Source organism: Vombatus ursinus, unplaced genomic scaffold (genome assembly GCF_900497805.2).
Source record: "Vombatus ursinus unplaced genomic scaffold, bare-nosed wombat genome assembly UNPS02015012.1, whole genome shotgun sequence".
Lineage (NCBI taxonomy): Eukaryota > Metazoa > Chordata > Mammalia > Diprotodontia > Vombatidae > Vombatus > Vombatus ursinus.
The window spans coordinates 238512-264350 of record NW_020954790.1 but is presented as its reverse complement, the minus strand read 5'-3'; the positions used below and the strand labels follow the sequence as shown (position 1 = coordinate 264350).

The 25839-nt window shown below is 49.5% G+C and overlaps 1 protein-coding gene across 2 annotated transcripts in view; it reads right to left on the bottom strand.

Annotated features, from left to right (window-relative positions):
• LOC114030752 (zinc finger protein 420-like) overlaps positions 1-24405 on the bottom strand; it is a 60418-nt gene extending 36013 nt beyond the window's left edge. The window contains exons 1-4 of one of the 2 annotated variants that reach the window (XM_027845622.1): positions 22328-24405; positions 22088-22214; positions 21685-21780; positions 15581-17482 (exon numbers count right to left, since the gene is read on the bottom strand). In XM_027845622.1, the coding sequence (XP_027701423.1) occupies positions 15581-17482; positions 21685-21780; positions 22088-22214; positions 22328-22396 (2194 nt within the window). In that variant the 5' untranslated portion in view covers positions 22397-24405. Of the gene's footprint in view, positions 1-5507; positions 5604-5955; positions 6083-8012; positions 8103-10667; positions 10748-15580; positions 17483-21684; positions 21781-22087; positions 22215-22327 lie in introns of those variants that run through there. The other variant, XM_027845621.1, reaches the window with a different exon arrangement.
• Positions 24406-25839: the final 1434 nt, after the last annotated feature.

The following is a 25839-nucleotide window of genomic DNA, read 5'->3' as shown; positions in this document are numbered from 1 at the left end:
CACACACACACACACACACACACACACACACACACACACACACACACCCCCCCCACAGAGGAAGCTGAAAAGCAATGGTGAGGGGAGGGGGGGAGGAAGGTACCTGGTATGGGAGCATGATGGAGAAGTCCAAAAGCAGGACAGCTGGTGGTAAATGGGGAGAAGACTGAGGTAAGCCCCCTCCTTAAATGGAAACCCTGGAGCCCATGGCCCTGCCCTCCAATAAGAGAGTTCAATCAAAAGGACAGAGGGCACTGATGAGATGTGAGTACCAGGCAGATTCAACTTTGCAGGATAATGAAATTTCCCAATGATAAGTTTCCTGGTGAAGGAAGACATGATGGAGAGGTCCAAAGAAGTACAAAAGCAAGGTAGTTCTTTGCTTGCATCTCTCTCTTTACAAATAAGGTGGTAGAAAAGTGGGAGTCTGCATGATTCTTATGATCGTAAACAGTCCTTTTCCTCTCTGGTACAGCTCTTGTCATGCCCCTCCCCTGCCCTCAATGCCAGTTTTTCCTTTTACTCTCCATTTCAGATTTCTCTAACAATAGAGTTTGTTTTCCTTGACAATTTACTTACCTAACTTTTAGACTCTTCTCTACTCTTCCCTTATTGCGGCCCTCTCTTTCCCTTCTGAGTTAACATAATTCTATATTAAAATCTCTGTTCAATTAATTATGTTTAGTCTTTATTCATACCCAATTCAGATGAAAGTGAGATCCATGTAATGCCCTTTCATTCCCTCCACCAATTTCCTTGATGGATTGATTGACTTGGCCAGTCAATAAGCATTTATTAAATGCTTATTTAAGCATTTTGCCAGGCACTGTGCTGAGCACTGGATGACTATATATACTTCATCTTATGCACCTCTTTCATGCAATAGTAATTTCCTTCACCCTCTTTCATCTTTCCTTCTCCAGTATAATCCTGTGCCTCCCATTTTTGTCTTCTAAGACCATTAAAAAAAATCCATAGGCCTTCTGTTATTTTAACCTTGCCCTGCGACTCTTAAAGATATTAGGATTCTGAGAAAACATCTATTTCTCATCCCCCAATTAACACGTAAACAATTCATCTTTTCATACTGTTTTGATTAACCAGATATATATCTTTTGATGTTTCTCTTGGCACATGCATTTCCATTTCAAGATATCTATTCAGTTCTGGCTATTTCATCAGGAATGCTTGGAAATCCTCTATTCCATTAAATGTCAATTTCTCCCGAGATGATTATATTTGCTTTTAATGCATAAGTTGTCTTATTCCATGTCTTTTGGAATATCATATTCCAAGCTCTGCTCTTATTTGGGTGGCAATTGCTAAGTCTTGTATGATGCTTATTGTAGTTCCTTGGTACTTGGACTCCTTCCTTTTGGCTACCTGTGTTTTTTCCTTTACCCATAAGTTCTGGATTTGGGCTATGGTGTTCCTAGGAGTTTTTAATTTGGGGTTTCTTTTCAGACGTGACAAAGGATTGTTTCTGTTTTGACTTTGGCTTCTGGTTCAAAGAGTTCTGGCAGTTTTTAGTTATAGTTTCTTGATACCTGGTATTGACATTTTTTTCTGATGAGTTTTCAGATAACCTGGTAACTTGCAGCTAGGTGGTACTGCAGATAGAGCCCTGGTTCTGCAGACAACCTGAGTTCAAATCCAGCACAGACACTAGATGTGTGACTCTGGGCAAATCACTTAACCTGCCTGCCTCAGTTTCCTTAACTATAAAATGGCTATAATAATAGCACCTATCTCCCAGGGTTGTTATAAAGATGAAATAAAACCATCTCTGTAAAGCACTTAGACCAGTGCATGGTACATAGTAGGCACTTAATAAATGCTTGTTTCCTTCCTTCTCAGATTATGTCTTTCTGACCTGCTTTCCAAGTCAATTGTTTCAGATATTATATTTCTTATATTTTCTTTTCCTCCAACCTTCTGGATGTGTTTAATATTTCTTGCTGTCTATTGAGTTGCTGTCTTCCATCTGGCCCAACGTAAGTTCAAGGACATTCCATTCCTGAAGGAGGTTTTCCACCATTTGTTCTAAGGTGCCACTCTTTCTTCTTAGCTTCTCTGTGCTCTTTTCTTCTATCACTCCCAGCTGTCCTGTAGTCCCCAGACACTTTTTTCCTGTGCAGACTTTATTTGAACTTTTTGTGGGGTTACGATCTTCTTTGGAGTTACTCCCTAGAGGGAGCAAGGTGGCACAGCAGATAAAGTGCTGGACTCAAAGTCAGAAAGACCCGAGTTCAAATCAAGCCTCACAAACTTTGCTGTGGTATCACGGACAAGTCACTTAAACTCTCTGCCACAGTTTTCTCAACTGCACCACAGGATCATGGTGTACCTGCCTCCTACATATGATGTGAGAATAAAATGAGAATATTTTTAAAGTAAGCTCTTAATAAATCCATCCTTCCTTCCGATCTCTCTAACTAAGGCTGTTTCCTTATAGTATTGAATTTTCCTTGGTTTGTTCATCTTGGCCTCTAGCTCTGAGCTTTGTTCAAGCTCAACAACTGAGTGGCATGGGCAGATCTTACCTGGTCCTGAGAACAGTGGACCAGACTAAGTTTCGGGAGGAAGTTGGAAGGAAGGAAGCAGGGAAATAAGCATTTATTAAGCCCTACTCTGTGCCAGGCACTGTGCTAATGATTCACAGACGTTACCTCATCTGATCCTCACAATAACCCTAGTAATTAGTTGCTAGTATGATACTCACTTTACAGCTGAGGAAAATGAGGTAGGTTGGTGAAGTGACCTGCCCGGCATCAAACAGTAAGTGTCTAAGGATGGATGTCCAGCACTCTGTCCACTATGCCACCCAGATGCTGATAAACAGAACTGACCATATTAATAAGAACAACAAAAATCACAGGAGTATGGCAGTATCAAAGGGGACAAAAAAGTGATCCACTGGAGAAGGAAACGTAAACCACTCCAGCACTTCTGCCAAGAAAACCCTATGGACTATATTAAAATGCTATGGGGTCACAAAGAGGTGGACACAACTGAACAATAAAAATAGCAATACGCATGGAAAAGGTTTTTTGACAAAACACAAGACTTATTTTTTATTAAAAACACATGGACCTTTCCCTAATAGGGAAACAGTATTTATGTAAAACTAAGATCCAGCACTATTGGTAATGTGGATAAATTCTTTCCAGTAAGGTTGGGGTTAGAGCAAGAATATGTACTGTCACCACTACTATTTAATACAGTCCTAGAAATGCTAGCTATAGCAACAAGACAAGAAAAAGAAATTGAGGGAAAGAGAAAAAATTATCACTTTTTTCAGATGATTTGATGGCATACTGAAGAAAAGAACCCTAGAGTCAATGAGAAAATTGAAACAATCACTTCAGCAAGGATGAAGGATACAAAATAAACCTACATAAATCATTGATATTTTTGCATATAGCCAACAAAATCTATCAACAAGAGACAAAAAGAGAAATACTTAAAATACTGGGGAGTCTACCTGCCAAGACACACAGAGGAATTATATGAATCCAAGTATGAAGCAATAATAGCACGGAGGAAGGCAGACCTAAATAACTGTAGAACTATCAATTGGTCCCAGTTGGAAAAAACCAATGTAACAAAAATGACAATAATACTTAAATTAATTTATTTATCCAGTGCCATACCAATCAAACTCCAAAAAGGAATGTTAGGGAATTAGAAAAAATAACAAAATTCATCTGTAGAAACAAAAGGTCAAGAATCTCAAGAGAAATAATGAAAAAGGTTGGGAAGGACGAAGCCCTGGCAATATGGATCTCAAACGATGCTACACGGCGGTGACCATCGAATTGATCTGGTTGAGACTAATCAGCAGAACAGATAGCATACACAACAAACAGTCAGTCAACAAACATTCATTAAGCACCTACTACTTGCCCAGCACTGTGCCAAGCACAGTGGGATACAAAAGAAGGTTAGGGCTAGAGCCATTTCTAATTTAACTCCATAGTCCCTGTTCTTAGGAGTACACAGACTAATGAGGGAGACAGCGTGAAGCTACAGACAGGATAAACTGGAGATACCCACCAAAAGGAAGGTGCTAGAATTAAGGAGGCTTGGGTAAGGCCTCCTGTAGGAGGGGGGATGTTAGCTGGGGACTCAAAAGAAGCCGGGGTGGTCAATAGACGGAGAGAACGCCTGGACTTGGGGTCAGTGTCTTGTTCAGAATAGCCAGGAGGCCAGTGTCACTGGATCAAAGACTGTGTCAGGGAGAAGGTCTAAGAAGACCGGAGGGAGGTAGGAGGGGGCAGGTTATGAGGGCCTTTGAAAGCCAAACAGAGGACTGATGATTTGGTCCTGGAGGTGACAGGGAGTCACTGGAGTTTACTGAGCTGAGGGTGACATGATCTGACTCATGCTTTAGGAAAATCACTTTGATATTGAGTGGAGGGAGGACCGGAGTGGGGAGAGACTTGAAGCGGGAAGAGCAATCGGAAGGCTTTTTCTAGTCCCTTGTGAGGAGACGAGGGCCCATCTCGTGGCAGTGTCAGAGGACAGGCGGGGGCATATGCCAGAGCTGTTCTGAAGGCAAAAGACTTAAGAATTCTCATCAGTGTGATGACCAGCTATGACTTTAGAAGACAAGATAATGAAAAATGCTGCCCACATCATGACGGGGGTGATAGAGCAACGTGCAGAATGAGACCCCCATTTATGGACAAGAGCAGATGCGGTCTTGTTTCGATACACTTATCTGTTACAAGACAAATTTCCTATTTTCTTCCCAGTGGTGGCGGGAAGAGGTGGAAAAGGGGAAAAGTTGTTGATAATTGAAAAAATTCATTTAAAGAAATGAAAATAAGGACATTTCCTTCCAGAACCTCCTTTGTGTGGAAGGGCACAGACCTGCCATCCTACGCTCTCCAGGCTTTGCCACCAGGCCTGGGGTGGGCACCTTCCTCTCCCCTTCTTGCTTTTGGAGCCCACTACACATGAAGGAAGGGGTCCTTGCCCGTCTTTTTGGACATCCTTGGCAACGCCAGTGCTTAGCCCGATGCCTGGCACACAGTGGGCATTTCATAAGTGCAGGCTGGCTTTATGAGTTTGGCCCTCCTCCCATCAGGTGGCTGCTGTCGAGGTTTCCAGGGCCTGTCAAACATTCCTGACAGCAGCTCACAGTAAGGCCTCTGAGGTACCCCTGGGTCAGGTCACCTGAATACAGCACAGGCAGCCCGGGAGTCACCTCCCAGCTGGTCATCTCTGATCCTGCCAGGGGAATCTGGTATTGCTTGGAGAAGAGTCGGAAATGAGCAGCTTTGCCTTCTCTGTGCGTGGACCCCAAGCAAAGATCCTGCCCTTTACATCATTCTCCCTTCATGGTTTCAGATACTTTCGAGAACAAGATCCTTCCCTGGCTGAGGCAGTGGGAGGAGATAAGGCAGCTCAGGCCAGGCAGCTGCCATGAGAGGTCACTGGCCCCCTCTGGAATGAGCTTCCCCTTACGTGACCAACCCACCTACCTGGACTGACTCGCTCACCTGCACAGCTGCTCCCTGGCACATCTCTCTTGGGCATCCAAGGTCCTTCCCCTCTCTCCAGCTGGCAGACAACATCTGGACTGGAAACAGCAAGCCCTGCCCATTGGAAACAGGAGAAAGTTGGAGCCCTCAGCCCCCTCTGAGTCCACTCTTAGCCCTGGAAAGTGGGCGTGCTAGGAGCAGCTCGGGGGGCGCCCAGGGGCCTCCAGAAGGGCTCTTCACTGGGGTCACAGGGATTGGGGGAGAAGCCTGGCCCTGAGCGCACACAGGGTCAGGGGGCCACTACCCTTTAAGCTCCCAGTGCCCAAAGCAAAGACCTTCCCTCAGTGACCTGTTCCTTGGCCACAAACAGGACACTCTGCCCCCTCCTTGGCAAACAGTGCACACTCCAGACACCCCACAGCATTTACTAACAGACTGAAGCAAAGATTCTTCCCTGGGTCCTCACCCAGGCAGACCAGGTTCCCATAGTTCTCCAGCATCACCTCCCGGTACAGCTCCTTCTGGGCGGGGCCCAGCTGCCCCCATTCCTCCCAGGTGAAGTCCACGGCCACGTCCTGGAAGTTCACTGATCCCTGAAAGACCAAAGACACTTGTGCTCACCCAGGGACCATCCCTCATATAACGTGGAAGGAGGGGGCATGCTGGCAGGACGCACAGGGAGTGGCTCTCGGTGTCTGGGCTTCTGAATGCCTTGGGTGAAACATTTAGGGAGCTCCTGCTGCATGCACAGGCTGTCCTGGGTCCTGAATCACGCAGCAAGATGGCAATAACGGCAGCCCACGTTTCTAGGGCATGTTTTGGCTCGTGTAACTTGCAACAACCGTGTGAAGCAGATGCCCCTCAGAAATGGTTGTGTAAAGTGGTTTTGTATAAGAAGCTATGGGCCCAGAATAAGAAGGAAACAGACAGACGGGGGGAAATCTTTGAAAAATATTTCTACTAAAAATCTGACATCTGGGCAGCGAGCTGATGCAGTGGATGAAGCACCCACCCCAGAGTCAGGAGGACCTGAGTTCAAATCCGGGCTCAGACCCTTACTAGCTGTGTCAGCCTGGGCAAGTCACTTTGCCCTGATTGCCTCCAACCTCCCCCAAAACAAGGAAGAAAAACCCTGACATTCAAAATCCAAAGGAATTGCTGACAACCAGCTCGCCACCTGGACCTATGCAAAGTGACCTGGGATACGCCACAGTCCACAGCAAGTATAGTGATGACAGACAACGAGAGTGCTCTCAACAGACGTTGACACAGGTAGAGATGGGCACATGGAACAGGCTCTAAGTTCTCCCCTCTGTCTGCCTCAGTTTCCACATCTGTAAGATGAGGGAGATCCCTCCTGCTCTCCCTCGGATCCCACAATTCTTCTGTTGTATTACAACAGAGAGGGGGCGAGGTGGCTGCCCAGGGGCCCATGGTCAGTGCAGAGCAGACGCCAGACTTGAGCCCAGCTCTGGGCTGGCTCTCGCTCCTCTGCCTCTGCAGGCACTGACACACCACCCTCGGGCAAGCTCCCTTAGAGAGGAGATAACTGGATTCTTGGCCCACTCCTCCCCCCTCCGTGCTCTGCTGGTCTTGTCAGGTCAGCTGGAGGGCGGGCCAGCTCATCCACACGGCTGGAGTGCATGTGCATGGAGGAAGACGAGAGGGAGGCAGCCCCCATCAACAGAAACCCAACCTGACCCTGAGCCCTCTCTGACAAAGGCCAGGCACAGTCTAGTTTTCCAGCCCCCAGAGAGTCTTGGGGAGTATGGCTGGCTCATCTTTCTTACGGAGACATGTGGATTATAGAAAAAAGTACTGATGAAGGGTTAACTGCGTGCTGGCCAGTGGGATAGGAAAGTCAACCAGTCCTCACCCTCAAGCTTGTACCCAGAGCAAAGCTCCAGCTGCAAGGCGGAGGGAGAGGCCCCACGGTTGCAGTCGGTCATCACCTTCTATCCTGTCTCGCTTGGCTTGGCATTGAAGGCCCACAGCAGTGCGGTCACTCCACAGGGGGCTGGCCCCGATGGTGGCCTTGGGGGCTAGGCTGGCAGCAGGGGCCTGGGTCTATTGCCAGGGCCCTCGGGGCAGCAGCTGGGGCTTGTGACCCTTTCCAAAGGAGCTGTGGCGCCATGAATAGTGCCAGGCTTAGGACCAGCCGCAGGCATTTACTACACGGGTGACCCTCGTCTGTGACAGAAGAGAATCACGGTGCCTTCTGCACAGGGTTATTAGGAGATCTCGAGGGCAGGGCTGGAGCATGGCCAGCGGTCTGAAGGCCGAGACGGCAGCAGTTTACAGACAGACACAGACAAATAGAGGGAAACAACAAATCCCACAGGAGAGCAGGAGAATGGACACTCAGCAGGACCTTGGGGCACTAGAAGCCCCTGGGCCATCCTGCCTGCAGTCAGTCCCTTCTCAGGAACTAGCTCCTCTTAGCCTGGCTCATGAGGCCCCTCCCAGCTCTAATGTCCCAGTATTTTGGGCCAGAGTATACGGGAAAGACAAACTCCTGCTTACCTGATGGGCCCAGGCTGTCAGGAGCCCCGAGGCCATTCTGTCCTCAAGTCCCCCTTTACTTCGGGAAAAGTAAACTCCTTTAAGACCAACCTGAAGAGGAAAAGGCAGATAGGATGAAGAGGTGAGGACAGGTACATTAATACTGACATTCTGGAAACATTTAGAATTAAACAAGCAAAGTTCCTGAACTATTCCAACCCTTAGATTCCGTGATGCCAAGACTAGATGAGTACCCCAAGAATGTCAATGATAGAATGAAAGGCCCTTAACCTGAGATATTCCCAACATTGCCTTTTGTGGTAGGAAAAAACCTGGAAATAAATCGGGTGCTCACTGACTGGTTCTTTAAGTGTTAAGTGAATTCAAGAAGGGAGGAAAGGACAGAATGCCAATAAAAACAGCAGCAGGCCTCGGGCGAGGGGTTCTCTCGGTGGCAAGGAGGGCTTGGATGGGGGAAGGGCGAATAGGGAGAAATCACCTGTACGCAGCACAAAAGGCAGCAATATCCCTTTATTAACAAAGAAAAAGAAAAAGAAAAAGAAACAGAAGGAGGTTATGCTGGCCTTCCAGCCCTGATGCAGCAGAGAGCACGGGAGCTCAGAAATGCGGGGGCAGGACTCAGTATTCCTCCACAGATATTTGTGACATATCCATGAAGAGCCAAACCTCAGTCCCGGTGAAGCTATGGGAGCAGCTGGGGCCACGGTGAGGAAGCCCCGGCCCGAGGGGGCCCACCCTCTGCCACAGGGGCACAGAATGACCACAGCTTCTGCTGCTCCACCCTGGAGCAGCTGGGGCCACGGTGAGGAAGCCCCGGCCTGAGGGGGCCCAGCCTCTGCCACAGGGGCACAGAATGACCACAGCTTCCGCTGCTCCACCCTGGAGCAGCTGGGGCCACAGTGAGGAAGCCCTGGCCCGAGGGGGCCCACCCTCTGCCGCAGGGGCACAGAATGACCACAGCTTCCGCTGCTCCACCCTGTAGCAGCTGGGGCCACAGTGAGGAAGCCCCGGCCTGAGGGGGCCCACCCTCTGCCGCAAGGGCACAGAATGACCACAGCTTTCGCTGCTCCACCCTGGTGCGGGCCTGCGCGTAACCTGGCCCCCTCCTACCTCTCCAGCCTTCAATCAATCAGTCAATCAACAGTGATTAAGCACCTACTATGTGCAGGCACTAACTGCTGGGGACACAAACAGAGCCCTCAAGGGGCTCACAATCTAACCCGGGAGAAACATGCAAACAACTATGTACAAAGCAGGCTATGTACAGGATAAATAGGAAATAATGGAAGGGAAGGAAGGGCGCCTGTGGGAGGTCAGCTGTTGGAGTGGAGGAAGGACGGTGCTAGGGACACAGGGCCAGTTAGACAACGCTCCCAGAGCCCAGGGATGGCGGGGCTTGCTCATGGAACAGCCTGGAGACCGGGGTCACTCAATGGAAGAGTAGGGTGGGGAGCGAGGTATCAGAAGCCTGGAAAGGCAGGAGGGGTCACGGTTATGAGGGGCTTTGAATGTGTTTGATCCTAGAAGTGACAGGAAGCCAAGAGAGCGTGTGTGGGGGAGGTTGGGAGGGTGACACAGCTGGACATCCGAGGGCTGGAGGGGGGACAGACCCACGGGCAGCTAGGGCCCTAGGCCAGGCATGAGGGAATGAGGACCTACCCCTGGGAGGGAGAGGTGGCGGCATCAGAGGAGAGAAGGGGGCTCTCTGGAGGATTGGCAGAGGTGACATGGACAGGAGCGAGTCACCCAGGAAGACCTGAGGCTGGGAGCCTGGGGGATGCGAGCACGGGATTTGGAGGTCTGCTCTGGACTCGTCCAGTTTAGCACGTGCACCGGGCATCCAGAGACGCCACACGGAGGTCAGCAGAGGGGTCAGCGGCGAGGCCGGGCCAGGATGGGGAGATCTGGGGGTCACCAGCTCAGGGATGGTCATGGAGCCCGTGGGAGCTGCTGGGGCCACCAGGGGAAGTAGGACAGAGAGAGAAGAAGAGCAGAGGGCCCTGAGGGACCCCAGGGTGAGAAGGCGTAGTCTGGAGGATGGAGACAGAGGAGGATCCTGCGGTCGGGAGGGAGGAGTGACACGAGGTCCGAGGCTGCAGAGGCCACGGAGGACGAGGATGGAGGGAGGGCCGGCCCTGACCAGAAGACCCTCCGGGCAGTCCGGCCATAAGAGCTCAAGGGGGGGGGGCGGGTGGAATGTGTCGCTGATGTCATCACCGCCTTCTGGGGGCGGGGAGGGTAACAAGTAAGTGGGAGCAGCGGCGCTGCGGGGAGGGGGGGTCCGGAGTGGGGTCACTCGGCCTGGGTCAGGTGATGCAGGGGGAGGGGCAGAAGGCATCTTGCTCCTGGACCTGCCCCTCAAGGAGACCCTGCCTGTCCTGACTCCACGCCTTTGCCCAGGATGCTCCGGGCCTTGAATGCCGCACTTAGGCAAGTAAGGCAGGGCCCCAGGCAGTCCCGGGAGGCGTGGAGCGCCGCAGGGACGCAGAGGGGGCGTGGGGAAAGGGGCGCTGACCAATGAGCGCGCACGCTCGCTGAGGGGGCGGGGCCCGCGGGCTCGGACTGCACGCTCGCGGGGGAGGGGGCCGAGCCCCGTCCCCCCGCCCCCTCCCTGGGAGCCCGGAAATGAGGGCCACTCCGTCCGCCCCGACTCACCCCGGACTCAGGGTCCGCGGCCCGGGCCCCGGCGGCGGCTGAGGAAGGAGCGGAACCGAGGCGACCGCAAAAACGCGCACGATGGCAGGGCCCTGACGTGGCGGAAGTGATGGAGGCCTCCCCCTCCTTCCGCGCCGGAACCCCGCCCGGTCACGAAGGCGGGCGCGCCCGCCCGGCCTTCTGGGAAATGGAGTCCGCCGACCCGGCCCACTGCTGCGCATGCGCGGAGCCTGCCTCGCCGGCCAGGCAGTGGAGGGCGGTGCCCTCGGGGAGGGGCGTGGCTTTATCAGTGGACATGACCCTGGAGACGTGAGAAGCCGTCAGCCCAGGCCCGAGGGCCTTCGCTTTCCACGCGCAGCTGGAACTTCTCCCGAGGTTTCCCGCAGTGGCCCGGGGCCTCCTGGAGCGCGGAGTCTGCGCCGTGCTGTGCATACAGTAGGTGCCCAATGAAGGCTCCTCTGCGGGGGTGGGAGCTTTGGGTTAGGGTTAGTTTAAACCAACAAACATCGTTTGGCGGAGACCTTTTCCCCAGAGGAGCTCTAAAAGGTCACATGACCTAGATGCCAAGGGAGGCGGGGCAGGGAGATCTGCAGAAGGCGGAACACGCGTGACACCGTCAGACTTGGGGGCGGATGGAGACTGGAGAAGAGATCCTAGAGACGGGTCGTCAGGAGAAAGAGCCTGGACAGCTCCGTAAGGAGAAAGAGCCTGGACAGCTCCGTAAGGAGAAAGAGCCTGGACAGCTCCGTAAGGAGAAAGAGCCTGGACAGCTCCGTAAGGAGAAAGAGCCTGGACAGCTCCGTAAGGAGGAGTCATGCCCCAGTGGATGTGAATGCTCAGATGGTGTGAGGGGCGGATGAAGACATCAAAACCATTTACAGTCAAATGAAAAAATGCTCTAAATCACAATCAATTACTGATTAGAGAAATGCAAATTAAAACAACCTTGCGACCTATCAGCCTGGCTAAAACGGGAAGAGGAAAAGGACAAGCGCTGGAGCAGATGTGGAAAAATTGGGACCTTAATTCATTACTGGTGCCTCTGGGAGCCGATCCAGCCATTTGGAGAGAGATTTGGAACGATGCCCAAAGAGCCATTAAACTGCCTACACCCTCTGACCCAGCAATACCACCACTAGGTCTGTTTCCTAAGATGGTTAGGAAAAATGGAAAAGAACCTACCCGCTCTAAAATATTTCTAGCAGCAATCTTTGTAGAGGCAAAGAACTGGAAATTGTGGGGCTGCAGGTCAATTGGGGAATGGCTGAACAAGTTGTGGTATATGTTTGTGATGGAATATTACTCTGCTACAAGACGTGATGAGCTCAGTGATTTTAGAAAAACATGAGGAGACTTCCACGAAAAAATGAGTGAAATGAGCAGAACCAGGAGAACACTGTATACAGACGGCAGCAGCAGTATTGTTTTAAGAATGACGTTGAGCAACCAAGTCATTCTGTAATAAATACCCAACTTAATCTCAAAGATTCTATGAAGGAAGACGCTGTTTGAATCCAGAAAGGAATATTGCTCTGGTGTAGGACATGAAGAGCGGGCTGATTTAGAAACACAGGGAAAGACGGACTTATGAAGGAAGATGCTGTCCACCTTCGGAGAAATGGATGATAGGAAGAAATAAGCATAGTGTTTTAATATGTGTGTGGGTGTATATGTGTATGTTTATAGATATCTTTGTTTAGGTATAGATACCCATGCTTAATTGCAACCTTCTTTAGGGTTGGGGGTGGGGGGGAGGAAAAAATAAAGTAGAAAGGGCACAGCAGAGAACAGAGGAAAACCAACAGGGAAAAGTTGGGCAGCTTTGAAGACAATGTGCAGTAGTTATTACAGAGGTTTTCTTGAAATGGAAATTTATTATTTTATACTGAATCCTGGCAATTTTTTTTCTCATTTTGTATTCAAGTGTAGAATAAAAAAAAAATTGCAAAAAAAATTATTTGTTACCTGGGATGAGAAGGGGAAGGGATCCTGGGGGAATATTTTGGTGCTACAAAAAGAAAAAAAACCAAGAGATATCAATAAAAATTTATTTTTAAAAAGAGTAAAAACCATTCACCAACTGATAAATGGTCAAAGGATAAGAAGAGAAGTTTTTAGAGGAAGAAATCCAAGCTATCAAAAGCTGGATAAAAAAATGCTCTAAATCTCTAACAGAAATGCAAATTAAAACAACTCTGAGGTTTCACTTCACAGCCATAAGACCAGCCACGTTGACAAAAAACAGAAAATGACAGACTAGAGGAGGTGTGGGAAAACAGCGACATTAATGTTCTATTGCTGGTACTAGGAATGGTCTAGCCATCCTGGGAAGCAATTTAGAACTGTGCCCCCAAAGCTATTGAACAGTGTATATGCCCTCTGACCCACGGATATGGCTAGCCGGTCTATGCCCAAAAGAGAGCAAAGAAAGAAGAAAAGGACCTATATGTGCAAAAATATTTATAGCAGCTCTTTTCATGGTGGCAAAGAATGTGAAATTGAGGGGGTGCCCATCAGTTGGGGAATGGCTGGCCAGGCTATGGTATATGTGGATATGATGGAGGACTCTTGTGCTTTAAGAAATGGTCAAAGGGATGCTTTCTAAGGAATCTGGGAAGATGTATAGGAAATGATGCAGAGAGAAGTGAGCAGAATCAGGAGAGAAATGTTTACAGTAACAATAATGCTGTAAAACAAAACCTTGAAAGAATTAAGAATAAAAAAATTAAGAATTAAGATCACAATATGATCCCAGAGCACCCATGATGAAACATACAGTCCACCTCTTCACAGACGGGTGATGGACTCAGACCGCAGATGGACACACACACACACACACACACACAGAGGACATGCGAATGAAGGAATTTGTTTTGCTTGACTAAATATCTTACCAGGGCTTCATTTTTCTTTCTTTATTCAATGGGGGGGCAGAGATAAGAGGAAGAGAAAATCAGAACTAGGGATGGCAGGAAGCCTGTTTTGATTGGGTGAGGGGCTTGATCACACCCCAAGGAGCTTTAATCCAGGGTTCAGGAGCTGGTTAGAAATAGAGAGAGTTTGGCAACAGAGAAGAAAAAGCAGGCAAGTGAAGAGCTTAGCCGGAAGGAACCAGTAGGACAGGGACAGGAAGGAAAGTCAGCAGCCCTAGAGGGATCTCAATGCAGAAGGCTGAGGCTGATGTCCCAGGCAGTACCCACCTCCTGGAGGGCTGAGGGAAGTACTGAGAGGTCTGTTCCTTCTCACCTTCTGCTCCTGGGACCCACCCACAGGCATGGTAACATAGTTTGTTCCTTTACCCAAAAGTCCTTGGTAACCAGAATTCTGTCTGAACCACAGAGGTGAGGGGTTAATTAAAGATGGATATAAATGCAAACAAGGCAGAGGGCCCAGCCTCTGCCTAAATGTTAGGAATTGTCCTGGGGGGGAGGGCAGTTAGAGGGATGGTGATTGCACTCCTCGCTTTTCCTGGTTGTTCAACATCATACTGGGAACGTTAGCTTTGGCAATAAGAGAAGAAAAAGAAATTGAAGGAATTAGAATAGGCAAAGAAGAAACTAAGCTATCACTCTTTGCAGATAATATGATGATGTACTTAGAGAATCCTAGAGAATCAAGTAAAAAACTACTTGAAATAATAAACAACTTTAGCAAAGTTGCAGGTTATAAAATAAACCCGCATACATCATCGGCATTTCTACTCCTCACTTTTCATCTAGTGTAAACTCTCCTAAACAGGAGGGGAGGGAACCACATAGACCGGAGGGGTCACGATATGGCCCCTGAGCTTTCTATCTCCTGCTTACTGTAACAAAGAGTTACACAAAGCAAAGGCAAAAATAGTCCAGACCCCGTGAAGGACAGTGTGTGTATAAGTAGGCACACACAGGCTATGTCCAGAGGAGCCCGTTGAGGGGGAAGGCTCCTGGGGAACTGGGAAAGGACTCCAATGAGCGAAGGCATCTGAGCAGAGTGGAAGGAAGCCTGGCGATTCTCAAGAGCCAGAGAGTGTTCTCTCACCTGTGTAGGAAGGCCAAGAAGCAGAGGGGAGGTGAGCAGCTTGTGCAAAGCACGGAGGTGGAAAAGAGAATGGATGTCCTTTGCAGGCACAGAGAAGAGGCCAGATAATTGTCCACAGACTGCCTGAAGGAAAATATGCAACATGGAAGAAATCTAGAAATGTAGGCTGGAGTCAGACCTGTAAATGCCAAACAGATGAGGAATTGGGCCCCCAATGGCTCTGAAAGCAGGCAGTGATGCACTCACCTAGGTGCTGAGGAGGAAGGCTGGACTGGGCAGGGAGACTGTTACAACAGTGATGAGGCCCTGAACTGAGCTGGTGCTTATGTGAGCGGAGAAGAGGGTGGAAAGGAGCTAGACTGGACAAGACTGGTCAACTGATCGGACGTGGAGAGGAGGAGAATGGTGGAATTGAGGGCCTAGAAAAAGGGCTTAACCTGAGCAAGGATCTTCCTCTGTTACTGAACTGATTCTTCCTCTGTGAATGAGGCGAAGGAGAGTCGACTCTTGTCATATTGTCACAACTTTCTCAGTAAACTAGAAGTCTGAGTCATATGCTATAATTGTATTTGGTAAAGGGAAGTGCCTGGGGATTTGAGGAGGAATAAAGTTAATTAGGAAACTGCTTTGTCTATATAGTTTCACTTTAGGTAGAAATCTCTGTTTTGTGTGTGTGTGTGTGTGTGTGTGTGTGTGTGAGTGTTTAGTAAAATTTATACTTTGAAAATATCCTTATATGAATTATATTTAATAAGGATTTACCTTTTTAAGCTTCTCTCCACTGTGAATTTGGTTTTCAACCTGAAGGCCTTCACAATTTAATTACATTGCATATAGCTTCTCTCCAATGTGAATTCTCAGATGTCCATTAAGTCCTGTTCTTTGGCTAAAACCTTTTCCACATTCATTACATTCATAAGGCTTCTCACCAGTATGAACGGTCTGGTGTTGAGTAAGGTGTGCTTTCTGGCCAAAGGCCTTCCCACATTTGTTGCATTTATAAGGTTTTTCTCCACTGTGAATTTTATGATGTCTGTTCAGCTGTGTGCGCTTGGTGAAGGCCTTCCCACATTCGTTACATTCATATGGTTTCTCTCCAGTGTGAATTCTCTGGTGTTCAGTAAGTCCTGTGATCAGGCGGAAGGCCTTCCCACATTCATTGCATTCATAAGGTTTCTCTCCTGTATGAATTCTCAGATGTCCAATAAGTCCTATGCTTTGCCTAAAAGCCTTCCCACATTCATTACATTCATAAGGCTTCTCTCCAGTATGAACTGTCTGATGTTGTGTAAGGTGAGCTCTCTGACGAAACGTCTTTCCACATTCATTGCATTCATATGGTTTTTCTTCTGTATGAATTCTCTGATGTCTATTAAGTTGTGTGCTCTGGCTGAAAGCTTTCCCACATTCTTTACATTCATATGGTTTCTCTCCAGTATGAATTCGCTGATGTTCTGCAAGACCAGTGATTAGGCGGAAGGCCTTCCCACATTCATTACATTCAAAAGGTTTTTCACCAGTATGAATTCTCTGATGTTCAGCAAGTCCTGTGATCAGACGGAATGCCTTTCCACATTCATTACAACCAAAAGGTTTCTCTCCAGTATGAATTCTATTATGCTGTTTAAGATCTGCCCTACGACCGAAGGCTTTCCTACATTCATTGCATTCATAAGTTTTCTCTCCTGTATGAATTCTCTGATGTTCAGTAAGTCCTGTTCTCTGATGGAAGGACTTCCCACATTCATTACATTGAAAAGGTTTCTCTCCAGTATGAATTCTGTTATGTTGTTTTAGATCTGCCCTTCGAGTGAAGGCCTTTCTACATTCATTACATTCATAAGGTTTCTCTCCAGTATGAATTTTCTCATGTCGAGTAAGTTGTGAGCTCTGGCAGAAAGTTTTCCCACATTGATTACATTCATAAGGTTTTTCTCCACTATGAATTCTCTGATGCTGCGTAAGTCCTGTTTTTTGGCAAAAAGCCTTCCCACAGTCAGTACATTCATAAGCTCTTTCTCCGGTATGAATTCTCTGATGTCGAGTAAGCTGAGAACTTTGGCAAAAGGTCTTCCCACATTGATTACATTCGTAAGGTTTTTCTCCACTATGAATTCGCTGATGCTGAGTAAGTCCGGTTTTTTGGCAAAAGGCCTTCCCACAGTCATTACATTCATAAGCTCTCTCTCCAGTATGAATTCTCTTATGTCGAGTAAGTTGTATGCTCTGACGGAAGGCCTTGTCACATTCATTACACTCATAAGGTTTCTCTCCAGTATGAATTCTCTGATGTTGAATAAGCTGTGTGCTAAGGCGGAACAACTTCCCACATTCATTGCATTCATAAGGTTTCTCTCCAGTATGAACTGTCTGATGTTCAGTAAGCTGTGAATTTCGGCAAAAGGCCTTCGCACATACGTTACATTCATAAGGTTTCTCCCCCGTGTGAATTAGCTGATGTTCGGCAAGCTGTGAACACCATCGGAAGGCCTTCCTGCATTCATGACGTTCATATGGTTTCTTTGTAGTATGAAATGTATGATACTCAGTAAAGCCAAATTTATCACCAGAGGGTTTCCAACGTTCATTATACTTGCCCTTTTTAAGTATGTCCCATTTATGGAGACCCTTCTCCTCACTGTCCTGCTGTTTCTCTAAAATGGTATCAAGTTTCCATGCTTCTCCCATCCTGGAGACACAGGAATCATGTCCTGCCAGTCCTTCCTGGAATGATGCTTTAATAGCAAGGCCCAGCTTTGACAACGGCTCCTTGTTTTGGTGTGTAGTTTCCCAACCTAAAAGAAATAAAAAACGTAAATATTCCATGTATTCCCTGCTGCACACACAGGTTCCTGCCACCAAAAAAAAAAAAGAGAGAAAAAAAAAAGAGGGTCAAACTGATTTAGTGCAGTGGTTCTCAAAGTGTGGTCTGTGGACTTCAAGGGTCCCTGAGACCCTTTCAGGGGGCCTATGACGTCAAACTATTTTCGTAACAACACTGAGACTTTTTGGTCTTTCTTCCCCTTTCCAACTACTTAACTAGATGAGGCCAGATTTTCTTTATAAACTTCAAGCAAAACAACAAACCACCCACACCAGACTGAATGCAGAAGCAGATCAGTCTGCTCAATGTCTTCTCTTAAGCCATACATTATAGAGATCTGCAAACATGTGTAAAACAATACCCATTTTCCCCCTAATTTTTTGGGGGGGAAATTTAGTTATTTTTCATGAAAATGTTATTTATGTTAACATGTAATTATTTTAACTGAATTAATAAATATTTTAAGATTTCATTAATGACAAATATAGCTAGCTATAACCCACATAAACAAAGGCTCTTTGGGGCCCTCAATAGTTCTGAAGAGCGTAAAGGAGTCCTGGGACCAAAAAGTTTAAAAACCACAGCTTTAGTGATTTGCCTCAGGTCACGCTATTCCCGATGTCCCTAAGGCTCAGGTCTGACCATGTCACCTCCTTACCTCCAGTGGCTTCCTATTGCCTCCGGATCAAATACAAATGCTCTGCACGGTTTTCAAAGCCCTTCGTAACCCAGCTCCCTCCTCCCTTTCCAGTCTTCTGCCTTATGCTCTCCACATATTCCAATGATCCAGGGACACTCACCTCCTTCTGTTCGCTCCAGGCATTTTCTCTGGCTGTAATTTTTCCTGTGTCTGTAATTGTCTCCTTCCTCATCTCCACCACCTGACTTCCCTTAAGTCTCAATTAAAATCACCTCTTTTACAGGAATCCCTCTTTATTCCAGTGCCTTCCCTCTGCTAATTACTTCCTCTTCATCACTTATAGCCTGCTTTGTATATATTTGTTTATGTGCTGTCTCCCCATTAGATTTTGAGCTCCTTGAGGGCACAGACTGTCTTTTGTCTCTTTTTGTATCCCCACAGGGTCTACCACATCGTAGGTGCTTAATAAATGTTTACTGGTTGATTGGCTGAATATTAAAGGTCAAAACTGAATTATAAATCATAGTTGTTTGCTCTAACTCCAGTACCCTTCCCAGGATATCACAGTACTTTTCAACAGTACTGTGACTCACCAACCAGAGCTGTGACAAAGTGCCCCGACCAGTGCACCTCTGTAGAGAGGACAGGCAGCCTTGCTGGGGAGAGCAAGAGTTGGGCCCCTAAATGGCAGGGAGCCCTGCAGCCCCTCTCCCTAACTCAGGGATCTCTCAGCCAGGCAGTCGCCTGATATCCTGGTGGGCATGGCGCTGTGATTCAGGACTGAAGGCGAGGGTTGATGGTCTCTACCTTGTGCCTTAGCAACAGGGAGTTCCATAGGTCCCTGAGATTTATGGGTGCTGACCAAGGCTGGGATGAGGCCGTCTGGCTGCTGAGCCATGGAGGGGCAGGCCTTGGCCTCACCAGGGCCGGGGTCTGCCGCGCTTGCCTTAGCATTGTCAGGGAATCTCGCCCTCCAGGCAGTGAAAGCTGGGACACCACAGGATAGTAGCAAAGCTACGCTGGACCTAGGGCCTTGGACCTCCCCGCCCCAGCCATCTTTCTGTCGTACTGGGCTGCCCTCCTTAAGGACCCTTAGCTCCAAACACAAGGAAAACAGCATGAACCCAGCAATAACACCTACATCAATGGACGTATCCAATGTGTGACCCCTCTGCCTGACGCTCCTCTCACAGACTAAAGAAGCTGTCACGGCCTTTTAAGAGCCAGCAGGGGCTCAGAGCCTGTAGCATCCAGAGGCAGACAGCTGTGGCTCCTATGTGTGGACTCAGGGGGCTGAGGGCTCCAACTTTCTCCTGTTTCCAATGGGCAGAGCTTGCTGTTTCCAGTCCAGATGTTGTCTGCCAGCTGGAGAGAAGGGAAGGACCTTGGATGCCCGAGGGAGACGTCCCAGGGAGCCTTGGGTACACACTATGTGTCTTCCCCAGTGGGGTCAGGCAAGGACTTTTCTCTGCGGATGAACTTTACAGAAAACGATGAGAGACGGTGAAAGGTGTTAGCTTGAGAGATACTCAAGGGGAGATTCCTGATGCTACGGGAGACCCAGAAGGAGATGAGAGGAAGAGTCCTTCCTTTCTGATCAAGCCGATTTCAACAGTATTTCTCAAAGCCGAGGCAGAAGGAGAACGCTACTGACTGTCGGAGACACCAGCTGGAGCATCCGTGCCTGCTGAGCAGTGAGGAAGGGACGCTTCTTTGTGGTTATTACAGCTCCCGTTAGGTAATGTGTCACGTGCAGTCACTTTCATATCTACTTAGGTATAGAAAAATAAGTCCTTTTCACGGAAGGCATCCAGGTGGGGGCTCAAGGCTAAGTTACTCTCTCCATGGTTTGCACTGCAGGACCATCCTGCCACTCCCAGGACAAGCTCTTCACCAGAAACCTCATCTCCCCGCAGACCCACTCAGCTTTCACACTCAACGCCTCCTCAGCCCCTTGGCCTCCTTTCCCTTGGCTGATGCGTTGCCGCTTGGCCCCTGAGTCTCCGTTCTCCATCAGCAGCTTGGCACGGATTTGACTCCACCAACATCGTGCCCTGCCAGGTATCCCATATCAAGCCCCCGCCCCGGATTTCCTTTTGTGTACTGTCTTCCCAATTAGATCATAAGCTCTTTGAGAGCAGCGACTGTTGTTCTTTTTCTATTTGTCTCCCCTGTGCTTACCACGCTGCCTAGCACATAGTAGTTGTTGAGTAAATGTTTACTAAGTGAAAGGGCGCTCCCTGAAAGGAGCTGGACCAGCTTCCCTACTTTGGGGAAGGCCAACCAGCCATCGCTGGTACACTTGGGAGGAAGGTGAGTCCATGGAAAGAGCCCGCCTATGGGGTGGGGCCACCCATGCCACAAAAGTAACACTAATCCAACCACCAACAGGATTAAAAACAGAGATTAAGTGGAGCTGGGGGGAATTTAGGTGGAAAAACAAACTAATGAGAATATCAAGGGGAATTATGGCTGGAAAAGGGGGGAGAGGAACATGCATTCCATTCAATGAATTCCAGAAGTAGAGAGACGGTTTAGACTTTTAAAAATCATTTTAAACTATTGTAGACAACAAAGATATATATACACATTAAAAAAAAGAGGAATAGATGGCAGGGGAGTGGGAGAGAATCACCTTAAATATTTGTGCTAAAATTCTGCCATTTAAAACCTAAAACTGTACAAATTTATAAAAGTAAAACCCATTTTCTAAAAGAGAAATGGTTTAAGCATATGAATGGAGAGGCCCGCACCCCCAATTATCAATAACCAAAAGAAAACCCGTCCAGACTTCCTAGCAATCTGACAAATGCAAATGAAATCAGCTCTGGGACACCAACACATTCTGTCAGAAAACCTGGCTTCCATGATATCGTGCAGCTCTGGTGGAGCTGGGGAGAGCCAAGCCCAGGTCACCCACTGCTGGGGGGCTGTAAGCCGGTGCCATCTTTCTGACCAAAAGACCAATACTCACAGAGAGCTAGAGAAGCCTTCCTGCCCTTGGGCCCTGAGATTCGGGAGCTGAGATGAGAAAGAAAACACGATATTCCTTCCCACAGCTTCAGGCCAAACAACCGAAGGCTGGAAACGAGCCTGGGTTGGAGGCTGGGGCTGGGCCCGGAAGAGTCCTGGCTAGGGAGGCCCTCACTGTGCCTTCCTGGCCCAGGTACCAGGAACACTAAGGACAATGGGAAGACTTCAATCAAGTGCCACCCAAGAAAGCAAGCAAAGGGAGCAGCCAGCGCTGCACCCACTACAATTGGGCCCAAGAGTCCCAAGGAGCAAAGGGTGGGGTCAGGGGGGTAAAGAGGATGTCCAATTCAATGTAATCTGCCCAAGAGAGACAGAATGAATCTGGGGGATGGGCAGCCAGGCAGGCACGCGGCATCCCTAGGGACAGTGCGGAGAGGAGCCCCCTCCCCCGCCGACTGCCTTCTCCACAGGCCAGGTAGCTGCCTGAGAGGTCATGGCCCCTCCCCAGAACGTGCTTTCCCTTACGCGACCAACTCACCTGCCCGGACTGACTCACTCACCTGCCCGGCTGCTCCCTGGGACGTCTCCTTCGGGCATCCAAGGTCCTTCCCCTCTCTCCAGCTGGCAGACAACGTCTGGACTGGAAACGGCAAGCCCTACCCATTGGAAACAGGAGAAAGTTGGAGCCCTCAGCCCTGAGTCCACTCAGCCCTGGAAAGTGGGCATGCTAGGAGGGGCTCATGGGGGGCCCAGGGGCCTCCAGAAGGGCTTCAGCCTCACGCTCACTGGAGTCATAGGAAATGGGCCACATGGGGGTTTGGAATCAGAAAGAAAGGAAATTCATTTGACCTAGGAGCTGAGAAAAGGCTGGCCACCAGAGGATTGGCAATCTCTGGTTCAGCTTGGCAAAAAACAAGTCATGGCACTTGCCAGGGGAGGAAGGGCCTGGGGGAGCCTCCTCACCCAGGCACACCAGGTTCCCGTAGTTCTCCAGCATCACCTCCCGGTACAGCTCCTTCTGGGCGGGGCCCAGCTGCCCCCACTCCTCCCAGGTCAAGTCCACGGCCACGTCCTGGAAGGTCACGGACCCCTGAAAGACCAAAGATACTTGCGCTCACCCGGGGATCCCTCCTTTTGATGTGGAGGACACGGGGCACTGGAAAGAAGCGCAGGGAGTGGCTCTCAGTGCCTGGGCTTGAGTACCTTGGCTGAAGCGTTTAGTGGGCTCCTGCTGTATGCACAGGCTGTCCTGGATTCTGAATCCTGCCACATAATGACAAAAGAGCACCAGCTCCTGTTTCTAGCACCTTCCTTAGTTTGTCACTCTAGGAGGCAGGCATCGAATGTTGCATTTTCACTCCAAAGGGATCGAGTAAAATTGCTTGTGCAGAACAAGTAACGTGCCCCGAATAGAAAGGGGAAAAAGGGACAAATGGGCTTCAGCATAAATATCTCATCTGAAAATAGGATTTTCACAATCTAAGCAATGGAAGCCAATTCTGTTCACCTTTTGCATTTTTCAGGCCCTAAGTGGGAGGCTGGAGGGAGGGGCTGTTCTTATCCCCATTTTACAGCTTAGGACACCAAGGCAAGCAGAGGGGAAGGGCCTTGCGCAGGGTCACATAGCCAGGGAGTGCCCCACACTGTGGTCTGACCCACAGCCCTGTGGTCAGTAACCGCCAGTGGCTCCCTATTGCCCAGAGGACCAAAGCTAAGCTGTCCACTTGGTACTTAGAGTCCTTCCTACCTCTCCAGTCAGCCTAGACTTCGCTACCCTCCACACACTGGCACTGGCAGGCCCAGACCTACTGCCTCCTCTGGGTTCTGGGGCCTCCCTTGGCCTCTGCACAGCAGCCCCTCTGAGATCACCTCTCCCAGACTCAGCAGATTTCTTTGAATCTGGTCATCTGCACACTGTCCTCTGCGCCTGGAGGGCACGGAAGCTGGTTTTGACTCCTTGTAGCCCTATAGCACAGTGCCTGGCGCACAGTAGGTACTTAGCAATGCCGACTGACTGAGGGTCTGCTTCTGGCTTCCGGGGTGGGGGGAAGGGCAGGAAGACTTGAGCTAACTGAGGAGAAGGTGACGGGGAAGGAGCTTTGCAGGTATCTGGACTGTAAAGAAGGGCAGCAATTGAATATGGGGAGCAGAAATCTGGGAGAAACTGAGGCAGCCAAGGAGGACGATCTCCAAAGACACAGTCTCCTGCCTGCTCTTCGGAGGGATGGCTGAAGTAAAAGAGGCCAAGAGAGGGGCTCAAGGCAGGGCCAGTCAACAACTGCCAAGGCTGCTGTGGGCACCACTGTGCACAGAATGCTGGGCCTGGAGCGAGCAAGGCCCAAGTTCAAAACCCGCCTCACACACTTACCAGTTAGACAACCCTGCGCTGCCTGCCTCAGTTTCCCCATCTGTAAAAGGTGATAATAATGGCACCTGCCTTCCAGGGGGTTAAAATGGGATATTTGCAATCTCTTAGCACAGTGCCTGGATCACAGTAAGTGCTTAATAAATGTTTCCTTCCTTCTTTCCTGGCAAACTGGTAAGCAAAGTAGTGAAATAAATCAGGTTAATCCGAAAAGGGAAAATGAGTGACAAGTGGGGGATGTCCTGGCGACACTGTGGAGGGTGCAGGGATATTCTCTGACTGACTCAGGTCAGCCGGCCTCAAGTTGAGGAGGGGGCTCCTGAGTCAGCCCTGGCCACTCTGGTGCCACCTTTGCTTGCCATTAGGCCCTCTCCCCTGGAGGCCATCCTTGGTGGTGGGAGCCTCTGATCTCGTACACTCCAAAGATCCCAGGGTGCTCTGGCAATCTGGCAACTCAAGCCAGCAATGTCAGTGCCCGGAGGTGCAGGGAGTGACTTTGGGACCCCGGCTCAGTGGCAGCTGCCACGAAGGCTCATCCGGCAGCCATGCTGCCTTTGGATACAAACTTGGTGGAACACCAAGGAAGGTAGCAGGTGAGCTAAGCTGAGCCTCTTCTCCCCCGAGACCAAGGCTGGGGTGAGAGAATACGCCCTGAGGTGCTGGGAAAAATGTTCACCTGGATATTAAATGGCTAAATGTCACTGGCCCTTAACAGACGGAGTGAGCACCCACCGATGGGGGCTCACACTGAAAGTCCTAAGGACAGAGAGCCCCACCCCCTCAGGGTCTACTAGGAGTCTGAGAGAAGATGGAGCTGCCCAGGCTGGACAGAAGGCCAGGGCACACTCACCCCAGAGGGACAAAGTGTGTGGCCCCACAGCAGGGGTAGAGACAAAGGAGAAATCAGGGACAGCGGTACCCAGGTATCCAGATCTCTTTTTTTTTTTAATTAATTTTTTTACTTAACAAAAATTTAGGTTCTCTCTCTCCCATTCCTACTCCTCTCTTCCGTGAAAAAAAAAAGAAAAAGAAAAAGAAAACCCTTGTAACAAATCTGCAAAGTCGAGCAAATTCCTACACTGGCCACACCCGACAGATCTGGGCCTCATACTCCTGCCAGCTACCAAGATCTTTGCAAGACTGTGAAGATGTCACGGATGCAGCAGGCAAGAAAACCCGCAGGACATTCCAAAGTCAAGGCCGGCTTCTAAAATGCCCAGGAAGCAGGGCAGACTCTGCCCTCGGCGCTGCTGCCTTAGCTCAGCAGAGGAGACACGCTCCTCTCCAGAATGAAAGAGAGCTGTGTCAGAAGCTCTCTGGGAGAGCTGCTCCATGAGGGGCCAGCATGGGCAGGTGATTGGTAACTCCAACCAAGGGGGAGGGTCCTGCCTGGTGAAGTCAGCCTAGGAGGGGGGAAGCCCTCAGAAGGAGAGTCTGAGGACGCCAAGGCAGCCGATTTAGAAGAGGAGGAAAGTGGGACCTCTGAAGGCGCAGATGTGGCTGCACAGGGAGCTCACTGCCTGACCGGAAGGGAGTCAGTATTAATGGGACATTTCATCCTTGAGACTGGGCCTGTCTTTGGCCATTCTTTGTAACCCAGTGCCTGGTGCAGAGCAGGCCCTGGATGCTTCTTGACTGACTGAGCTACCGAGCATTTCTCCCAAAGGCTCACACCTGTGAGCCAAGCCAGAAAACTTCTTACCTGTGCTCATAATCTTGGACCATCAGGCAGGGCATTATTGGGCAAACGGCTTTACCTGCGACAACCCTGGGAGAGGGCAGCAGGCATAACAGTTATTAGGACTCCTACCTTACAGAAGAGGAAACTGAGGCTGAGAGAGAGGGGAGCCCATGGTGCCACAGCCAAGCCCATCCCAGGTCTCCCCCAGCACAAATGCCTCTTCCTGGAGCAGCAGTCACCCTGAGGGCAGCTTTCCTTTCCTCCTCTGCCTTGAGGCCCAAGTCACCTCCTGACAGGCCCAGACAAGGACAAGGGGGGGCAGGGCAGGACCTGGAAGCACAGCACAGAGCCAGGCACACAGCAGGCAGTTAACAACTGCTCTCAAAGGACTGATCCCTAGGAAAAGATGAAGCCCCTCCCTGTTCTGGGCCCCTGCAGCGTGCTTAATCCTGAGTGGGGGTCCCACTGGTCTTGGATGGGAAGGGGAGGAACCAGGAATGGATACAAGGCTTGGGGGGGGGGGGTTCCTACCCTTCCTCTCCAGCACTTACTATCAGTGTGATCCTGAGCAAGCGGCCTGCCTTCGCTGACCCTCAGCTTCTCACCTGTGAGGGGGTGAGCAGTCTGGGATGGGAGGACTGAAGAACGCTGGCTCTCCCCTGAGACCTT